At 33.9% G+C, this 10,102-nt stretch overlaps 1 protein-coding gene across 2 annotated transcripts; it reads right to left on the bottom strand.

Moving 5' to 3' along the window:
* Positions 1 to 2,027: 2,027 nt before the first annotated feature.
* On the bottom strand, positions 2,028 to 5,759 carry LOC138323040 (acyl carrier protein, mitochondrial-like). 2 transcript variants are annotated; one of them, XM_069267366.1, is made up of 5 exons: positions 5,568 to 5,759; positions 3,676 to 3,789; positions 3,175 to 3,262; positions 2,726 to 2,834; positions 2,028 to 2,309 (listed from the first exon to the last, which is right to left on the bottom strand). In XM_069267366.1, the coding sequence occupies exons 1-4, from the start codon at positions 5,718 to 5,720 to the stop codon at positions 2,743 to 2,745; spliced, it is 447 nt and encodes a 148-aa protein (XP_069123467.1). In that variant the 5' UTR covers positions 5,721 to 5,759; the 3' UTR covers positions 2,028 to 2,309; positions 2,726 to 2,742. The 2 variants fall into 2 exon arrangements, with proteins under 2 accessions (XP_069123467.1, XP_069123466.1); XM_069267365.1 differs by lacking the exon at positions 3,676 to 3,789 and adding an exon at positions 3,522 to 3,641.
* Between the last annotated feature and the right edge of the window lie 4,343 nt (positions 5,760 to 10,102).

The following is a 10,102-nucleotide window of genomic DNA, read 5'->3' as shown; positions in this document are numbered from 1 at the left end:
ACACCGGAGTGATTTTAACTTCGAGTTGAAACTCTTCAGGCACCTCCCCGATGCTGCTTGAGAGCACTGGCCGGCCATGTTTGGTGTCCGGCCGGGAACCGGGCTAAAATGGCTCAAAATCATGCTGGGAGTACATCCTAAGCCTAATCGGAAGGGGTTGTGACCGAAGCATTAGGTATCTGATATTCTACCATTAGCTCCTGATTTTCTACCATTAGCTCTACCTCTTCCCCTGATCAAAAATTAAAGTTAATCCATATATGAAGCCTGCAAACCAAGAACCAGAATGCAATTGAATTTCTAACAAGGACATAGTCATTCAGATCCCCCGCCAATGGAGATATCAAAGCTGAAATAAGTTTGATTGTGGAGACTTATGTGTATGAAAAAAAACCAGGAAAAAGGAAGTTGAGCTAAAGAAAGATGGAGTATAATTCAAGTAGAGCGGGGCTGCAATTGTTGAATCAGGTATACAGCCTTGACTTTTATATTAGACTATATACACAAAGATGGGTGGAGTTTTACAAAGTAACATTTACCATTTACCATGATATTTTCAGCAATGTTTCCATGGTGACGGAAAAAGTGCAAAAAATGAAAACCTAAAAATAGCAAAAGGTACTACTAGACCATAAAAAGAATATGTCTATGAAGTTTCGTGGAAATATCTCTGCTTGTTTTAGAGTTATGCTCTGCAAATGAACCTGCTACAAAAATATGATATTTTCAGCAATGTTTTTATGGTTACAGAAAAAAGCACAAAAAGTGAAAACCTTAAAATAGCAAAAGGCACTACTAGACCATAAGTCTAATGTACCTATGGAGTTCCGTGCATATATCTCTTCTGGTTTTAGAGTTATGCTCCGGAAACGAACCTGGTACAAAAATATGATATTTTCAGCAATGTTTCCATGGTTACAGAAAAAGTGCAAAAAATGAAAAACCTAAAAATAGCAAAAGGCACTACTAGACCATAAGAACAATGTGTCTATGAAGTTTCATGGAAATATCTCTGCTGGTTTTAGAGTTGTGCTCCGGAAACGATTCTTACACAAAAATCTGCCATTTTCAGCAATGTATCCATGGTTACAGAAAAAAGTACAAAAAGTGAAACCTAAAAATAGCAAAAGGCACTACTAGACCTTAAGAACAATGTGTCTATGAAGTTTCGTGGAAATATCTCTTCTGGTTTTAGAGTTATGCTCCGGAAACGAACCTGGTACAAAAATATGATATTTTCAGCAATGTTTCCATGGTTACGGAAAAAATGCAAAAAATGAAAACTTAAAAATAGCAAAAGGCATATGAAGTTTCGTGGAAATATCTCTACTAGTTTTAGAGTTATGCTCCGGAAACCATTCTTACGGACGGACAGACAGACGGAACCCATTTGTATATCCCCCGCCAACTTCGTTGGGCGGGGGATAATAATAAGAGGTAAGGTGCAGGAGTGGACGTTCCTCATTTTCAAGTGACTGGTGAAGTTCCAGGAGACTTTATATATATATTTTCATAGGTACCATGGACAGCAATTACAAGTGTAGGATATGTATGGTATGCTATTTCACAAAATATTTCAAAAATGACCTTGCAAAGTTACATTGAGACATCCAGATTTTGATAATGGCACAGTTTTCTCACATCAATAACCTTGGCCTAATTTTAGGATCACTGGGGTCAAATATATTTAGTAAAAACATTTTCAAGTTCTACAATACCTAGTACAAATATTCCAACCTCGTCTCCTTTGGTTTGATCAAGAATTTTCAAAGGAAGTACCAACTGCTTAGCCGGTGGTGTTTTCTAGATCTAGGTACTTTGGCTTTCAAACACCAATAAAACTGGCACCTCTTTACATATTTATGTAAATGACTCGGATGGTTACCGGTAATAGGACTTTATCATACCGTACATTCAGTTAATTTCTTCTGGATCTGTCAATTACTGTAGTGAAAGACTTGCATACATATATTATGAAATGAGACACAATATCAGTCATTGACACAAAAGCACAATAAAAAGACATCTTTCTACTCTTAAAAGATTTAATACATAATTAGTACACTTTTGCATACATGACAAAAAGTGCCAAAGTTATTAGACCCACGTTTATTCTGTCATTCATCCAATTCAGTTTCATCTTTCAATACTAATCATGAGTCTTTAACTGCGATCATAATAAAATCCACACAAATCCATCGCATTAAGAATGAGTAGCACTATACTATCACTCCAGTACATAAGTCTCAGTCTGTTCAGATGGTACACAACACAGCCCAATGCTTCTTATACTCTTTTGAATTCTCAGTCTGCAAAGAAAGGTTAAAACATTCTTAAATACAATACAAATAGCACCCATAATGAATTATGATTTTACTAACAAGCAAGTTGTAAAATTGAATCGAAACTTATTCAAACGTGTATATCAACATGGATAAATGGGAAACAGAACAGCCATTGATTTAAAAGTTAATCCACAATACCACTACTATCAAAGTATCCTCTATAGTATCGAGGATGGCAAGTTAAAATTTAGTCAAAAGTTTCAAAGTTAAAGTTGTAATGACAAGTTTTGAAATTATGTAAGTCATGATGGTGTATTTCTGACTCTGAACAGAAGGTAAGATGTACAAAAAAAAGAGTCTTGAATACTGACTCAAATGTATTAATGTGTAATAAGCAAATTATATGTATGCTGATGATGGAATGAGCGGTAATTACGTACCTAGAAAAAAATCTTGTTCATTCATAAATATCTTCTTTGTCTGCCACATAACGGATTAAATCTTGTGGCGTTAGAAGTCTTTCAGAATCAATGTCAGGAATTTCAAAACCTAAAAGGGAATATAAAAGAACATATGAGATAATCAGCATACAGAGGTAAATAAAATATGTGAGTAACCTCGGCAAATTCTAGTAACAATATACATGTACTATGTAGTTACACAGATATTCTCTTTAACTTGCCTAGTTGAGAGTCAGATTAGAAATTCATAAGCCAGAGGGCCCCAGAGTTTTAACCCCAACAAAAACATTAAAAGTAGGGTTAAGATTTTTTACTTTTATGACGAATTTGAAAGTAAAAATAAAGTACATAGAGAAGTACTCTTTGGAAAAAAGTGAAAGGACTTGCACTATTGGCAGAAATAGAACTAGCTGCTTTCGGATACTTACCAAATTCATCTTCAATAGCCATAACTATCTCCACATGATCCAAACTGTCAAGTCCAAGATCATTCATAAAATGTGAAGTTAGTTGAAGCTGCAAACAAAATATGCATTTATGAGAAACAGAAGGTCATCAAACTGGAGATATGATCCATTATAATTTGTCTTTAAGTGTTGTTTAAAGATAAAAGTAATAGAGAATTGGTAAACTAATACAAATGTATCTAGTATATTCTGTAAAATCAAACTATTCATTGTAAAATTGGAACCTTTCTAAGTTACTGATTTAATTTAGCAGAGCTCAAAATGGCTTTAAAGATGTCATTTTATGAAGTCTGAAACCATTTCATTACCTTTTCTGGATTAATTTTATCATAGAGCTTGAGAGTGAGTAATATTCTGTCTTCGATGAGTTTCAAAGTAAGAGGAGGACCGATCCTGCCGTATGTCCTGATCAAAGGCAAACTATTCACCTGTAATGCATAAGTGTGAAACAAAAGTAAATACCTTTTCTGCATTAATTGTATCATGTGCCTTGATAACATTCATCACTCTTTCTTCAATTTCTTCTATCGTAATAGAAATCCTGGATACACAAAACCTCTTCACTGGCACAGCGATCTGTGAAATATATTTCAACAATTAAACTATGACTAATGCACATAAAGATTATCACAATGGTAAATGGCAGAAAGATAACCTGCATTACATGTAGAAATAGATCACTTGTATTATTGAATGATTTTAGATTTTAAAACGAATTTGAAAAAGTTTTGCTAAAAGGATAGCAAAACACTAATGCAGTAATGGGGGAAAATCATAGGATACCAATCTGATGATGACGATCCTAATTACTTATGTACATATATATATATGTAGACTAGTTCATAACCGAACAGTGTAGTATCATTTGAATAACGTTACTGTCTACGAGGGGAGATAAACAATGTGGCAAATGGCACAGAACTATCACAAAATATGTTTATGAATATAATGTAAAAAAACCATTTTGTCATGATTCCTTTGTAACATATCACGACAATGAAATTTGGGCATTAAAAATTTACATTAAAGCAGTTTTACATTTAAATTTCAAAAATTGACTCACTTTTTCTAAAATAATTAATTTGATTGCATAAGACACATTTGATTTCAATTTGAATGTTACCTAACTTAAGTTTGTTGCTTTACATTAGTGGATTCCACCTGATTTAGTTTGACTTTCCTTTAAAATTATCCATCAATCTTCAGGTTATGTATAGTATAAAATGCTTAACAAATTCATCATGGTTATAATGCAATAATTTCCATTCTCTGCGAGTCTGTTGAGGTTCCTGTAAGATGTTTGCAATGTGTGTACCGGGTACATTATTTTAAAATTAAAATGAAGTGATTTTGCATTGTTGATCCCAAAGGTTTGTAATATTCATGTTTTACTGTACTATCTAACAGTTTAAACCAGCTTAACATTCACTTTGTTTTTATTTTGCATGGTTGAATATTCAAATTAGCCTTTAAATCTTAAATGGATTATTGCTATAACCACCTGATCACTTTAGAGATATCAATAAAAGTGTTTTGACTAGATGGCAATAAATGAATGATAATGACAACACTCAAACCGATAAGTTGCAATGCAATCGGTACCAAATACAATAGTGAACTTTATAATGCCATGCAATTACAGTGGATCCTCACGATCTATAAACCAGACACTTGCATTCTTAGTCTGAATTGCAAATTGTTCTGGACTGCCGAATGCTCTTTACTTAGCCTGGACAATAACCAAACCTAGGACAATAACTACATTAAGGAATTTAAGCAATCACAAGTTTTTAACTGTTTACCACTAATGTGAATACTATAGCTACAGTACAATAAATATATCACTACAAGCCATAAGGCTTTTCATTGATGTTGGACTAATGAGAAACTGATGAGAAAATATTATCAAATGTAAAATCTTAAGTGTCAAATCATGATTTTTTTTTTTTTTTCTAGTAGATAGATAGACTACATTTTGTTGCAACTAAATTATAATCAAACCAATCAAATACCATATTCACTATTTCAATCATATCTTTACTGTACAGATAACCTAATAAACTAAGCTTATTAAAATATTTTATCCACCATAATCGTCATCGCTGACCAGTCTGTAATGGCAGGCGCCAAGTACTAGTGTGTCTATGAAGCAATGACACTGTCAAAGACAATGTCCACAGACTTACAGCGAGAAAAATATGTGATGAAAAATGGGTTCAGATTATTACAATTAAAGCTTCTGAACAACAAGTCTTGTGTAATTATATAACCCATTATTTCCCCGATGGAGGCAATATTGTTAGAACGTCACTAGCAAACTTTTGTTTGACATGGTTGCCGATAGTGAACTTCACCTTCGTGTTAGACAAGAGACTCTGCGAATTTGGTGATATCCTTCGATGACATTTGTGTGAAAGAGCTGCTGTCGTAAGTTTACACGTCTGACTTCTGAGGCATAGCCGGTTAACTGAGAGCGCAAGCCGCACGTTTTTCAACATTGCAGCCATTTTGATACGAATGACCTTCTGAGGCGGTGTAATGGCAATTTCACTCCCTTTTCATAACTGGACTGGAGTTATCTCCCATATACCGTTCGAGCGCTTTACGTCAAAATTCATAATAGTAGTGTGCTTTTTTAAAGATCGAAATATCTGAACTTTTGATATTATTTGTTATATATAACCTAGCGGATTGCAAAGATAAGAGCTTACAATGGATGATTTTCTATGTCAGATATAAATGAAACACTTCCTTTCTATATATTAAATAATAACGCGTGCAATTAAACACGCATCTATTGTAAGTTTTTAAAGCTATAGATGTCTAATTTAATAAAAGGGTACATGTACTTTGTGCATTCACAGTGACATTACACTTCCTCACCGAAACGGTATTTTTAATGTAATTTTCCAAATGTAAATTTAAAACGAGTTTGATAATTTTGCAGAGTCACATTAGCTTATCGTAATATAACACTGATGATCACTCTCTAGATAAATTTAAATAGTTAAATTAAAATATATATATATATATTAAGGATGTATTCTTCTGAGGTTTCAGTCCCGTTGAAGTCTCGTTTCAACATAGATCAAAGAAGTTATGAGATTTTCAAATATAATTTATCAGTATCTGTAGCAAGTTGACAGATGCAAATTTTGTCAAAAAATTACATTTCTATTTTTAGTAGATTTTTTTATACGTGGATTTTAAGAAATGGCCCATTTGGCGGCCATTTTGAAATTGTGTCTTTTTTCGCTTTAAATAGAGCAACAGTTTTACCGTTTTTTACTGAAATTGTTTTTACTTAAATCATCACTGCGCCAGCATTTTTAGCTGTATTTAGCTAATTTTTGCTGCAAATCGTTACTAGGTTCGTAGTAATTAAAATATTGAGCATTAATATGTGAAACGATACACTATTGTGACTTTATTTTTATATTTAATGGTAATTTGGGCACTTTTATTTTTTACTCTAAAATACTGAAAAATAACAGAAATTCAAATGGGGCAAAAAAGTAAGCACACGGACCCCGAATTTTTCTTCCTGATTTAGAAAGAACAACCGTTTCCCTATTGATATGCAAAATAATAGCAAAAGTTTAATACCAAAACTTTTTCAATAAAGGGTTAAATTTGGCAAAAATGGCTGAAAATGGTGCATTTTGTAGCACAAAATTAAGGGGTAGGGGCAGCATATGTTGTTATTCTGAGAAAAAATATTAGTCTAATTGATCAAAGCTGGTATATTTTTAAAGAAGTCTACTAGAAAATGAATTTTACAAACATTCATACATATCAAACACCTCATTAGGAAATTATGGCTTTAATCTCTATCTCATATGGGCAAAACGGCAAAATTCCCATAAAATCCAATATTTTGTCAACTATAGGTGTCTTTGAATGACAAAAGCTCAAAAACGAGCACACGGACATCTGTTTTTTCTTCTATTTTCTTTTATGGTATGAACTCCTTTTTCCAAAAATCGATATGAGAAAAAAAGTTTGATACAAGACAATTTTGACTTCTCAGAGGTGTACATCCTTAATTTTCATAACGCGTGTCATCTTATGTTTCCCGCTGTAGTCCCAAATACTATCACCATATATGTTGCATGGATAGAGTTTAACTCACGAAGTAAAACAGCGATTTGAACCATCGTTGTTCATAAAGGTTTACACAGAAAATCTTGCATTTGTTTGATGCTGTAACTTTATTTTAGGTCATCAATAAAGATGTTCTAACATTATAATTGCTATTGATAAACTTTAAATTTTTGTTTCGGAAACGTATTGGGCCGAGATACGAACATTTCAATATTTGATTGATTAGTTGGTAAACACATTGGGATTCACCATGTCACACATTTGGTGTATATATCTTTGTACGGCCATATTTCTACGAGAATAAAAATCTTTTCAGTGTAGTAGGTCTATGATAAGTTAATATCATCGATGACAATAAGTTGTAAAATGTCAAAAAATAATAAATAAATAAATAGCTAAATAAATAAATAAATAAATAAATAAATAAAAACACAAAAAAACATAGATAATGGTGGCACAACAAAATAAACACGGACATCTTCCGACTTCAACGTAAACCTCGTGTTGTTACAGGAAACAAACCTTTGATCCATTCTTATACATGGAAATGAAGAGCGTACGTTTGAAGTGTATGTCAGACCTTATTTGTAGTACCGAAGACTTTGTCAAAATCCAAATTTTTAACATTACAGTGTTAATGAAAGTTGTCCATGTCGATCCCAAATCCATATTTTTAACATTAAATTATAGCATTTTAACATCATTTTTACTGGCAGACAACTGTTTTACAGGAATAACCTGCAGGGAAGCCATGATACTAGAAAGACGTTGTTCTGCAGGTAAATTAGTGTCAATGAGGAGCCAGGTTTCTCAAGTGATTACATGTACATAGAACATGGTTTGTTTGTTTGTTTGTTTGATTAATTAACGTCCTATTAACAGCTATGGTCATGTAAGGACGGCCTCCCATGCATGAGGTGCGCTGCGTGTATGTTGTGCTGGGTGCGTGTTTTGGGAGACTGCGTTATATTCATGTTGTGTCTTCTTGTATAGTGGAACTGTTGCCCTTTTTATAGTGCTATATCACTGAAACATGTCGCCGAAGACACCAAGCAACACACCCCACCCGGTCACATTATACTGACAACGGGCGAACCAGTCGTTCCGCTCCCTGTTTGCTGAGCGCTAAGCAGGAGCAGAAACTACCATTTTTATAGATTTTGGTCTGTCTCGGCCAGGGGACAGAACCCAGAGCCTTCCTCGAAGGGGCGAACGCTGGTTTACACGGTTACGCAAGTAAGTGCTTGTGTCTATGGTTACTTATTCTGAACACTGGTGCGATTTTAACTGTTCCCAGTCAAATGACAGGGATCAGTTGTCAATGGAGCCTGAAAGCAGGACCAATGTTTTAATACTCTTCAATAGCATGCACATATATATTGGAAGTGTTAGTCTTCAATAGTAACTTCCTAATGCCAAAAATAGTCATTTCAATTTAGGTGAATGTTGACATACTAGATCCTTGATGTTGTCAATCTTTGCCTTTCTGGACCCACTTAACGAACATTCATTAACTTGAGGAAACCTATTCACTTGAATATTCTCAATAGGAAAGCATTACAAAGTCTTATTTTCTTTTTTCGTTGTATGTAATTCTTTCACATGGACAGTTCTAATTTAAGAATGGAAATTGGGGCCGGATCAAAATTGATTCACGGGGTATGGGATTCATCTTTAAATTAACAATTTGACTCCCTTTCTTCGAGGACGTCATGCTTAAAGAGTCCATGCATTCTGACTGGATGTTACTTCGAAAATGATTTACTATTATTTTCTTCAAATATATTTTGAAACAAGCGTTCATATAAACCGCTCGTTACCATTTAAATCTTTATATTTTCTCTGTATTTTAAAGTAATTCCACTTGTTTGCTTGGTTACTTTGTTATAGTCCCTTTTTTATTACTATGCGCGACACGTACTTCCTTTTCTTTCAAAGATGGAATGTTTTGCCAATGATTCTTTTCATGCAAATATAACACTGAATAATGTTGATGTCCATGACCACCATGGCGTGATCACCGATTTCGCCTCCAAACCAAACACTTCCCGTAAGCGCTGCTTTCATCTACCCAAAGGAATTTAAATTATCGCATGGGAAACTCTATGACGCCGCCGCCAAAGTGGTATACCTATATCGCGTTTGTGTTTAGAAGGCATACGTCACCATCAACAGTAGTTAGAGATACTGGCGATAATCACATTTTACAAAGAAATCAACAGCAAAGACTCAATGCTACCTTGAGATAAAACAATGACCCAGGCTTGGTTTATTATTTACCATACTTAATTATATTTCTATTTCAGAAGCATTTTATCATGGCAATGGAAATACCTGTTCATATATCTAGGTCAGATTTAAAACATATCTTCACTAGTAGAACAGGACGGACAGCTCATTCTTGTTATGAAAAATAGTGCTGATATATGTCCAAGACTACGATCGTGTTATCTCCGAAAAGTGAGCGTGACTCAACCCATAGAGAACTCTCAAATAGGTCGAAGCGTTTATTTAGCACAGCAGAGTCTCATTCACAGGGGGCCAACTCAATGAAAATGGATGTTGTCATACATTTTTTTTGTATTTGGAGGATGGACTGATGAGAATATATGACAGTCATGTGATTTTTTTTTCAAAAAATACGATTAGATTAAATTAGAGGAAAAATTATTAAATTTGATTAGAGTGACTTCCCCTGCAGTGTAATTCAATCGGTTAAATCAGAGATATTCCGATACGTTTGTTTTCGCGGAAAATTTGAATATTAAAACGTATCGGAATACCT

The sequence above is a fragment of the Argopecten irradians genome, chromosome 5 (genome assembly GCF_041381155.1).
Source record: "Argopecten irradians isolate NY chromosome 5, Ai_NY, whole genome shotgun sequence".
NCBI classification, from domain to species: Eukaryota; Metazoa; Mollusca; class Bivalvia; order Pectinida; family Pectinidae; genus Argopecten; species Argopecten irradians.
The sequence above is the reverse complement of the archived record's forward strand: the minus strand, read 5'-3'. Positions and strand labels throughout refer to the sequence as shown.

What these genes read in the sequence shown, in the direction of transcription:
- LOC138323040 (XM_069267365.1), bottom strand. Translation starts at nt 5,720, where the DNA reads ATGGCTGCAATGTTGAAAAACGTGCGGCTTGCGCTCTCAGTTAACCGG. An exon ending in GTCTCTTGTCTAACACGAAG is followed by an intron (nt 3,642 to 5,567) that starts GTGAAGTTCACT and finishes TATGCATTACAG; the next exon opens with GTGAATAGTTTGCCTTTGAT. An exon ending in GGCTATTGAAGATGAATTTG is followed by an intron (nt 2,835 to 3,174) that starts GTAAGTATCCGA and finishes ATTCCCTTTTAG; the next exon opens with GTTTTGAAATTCCTGACATT.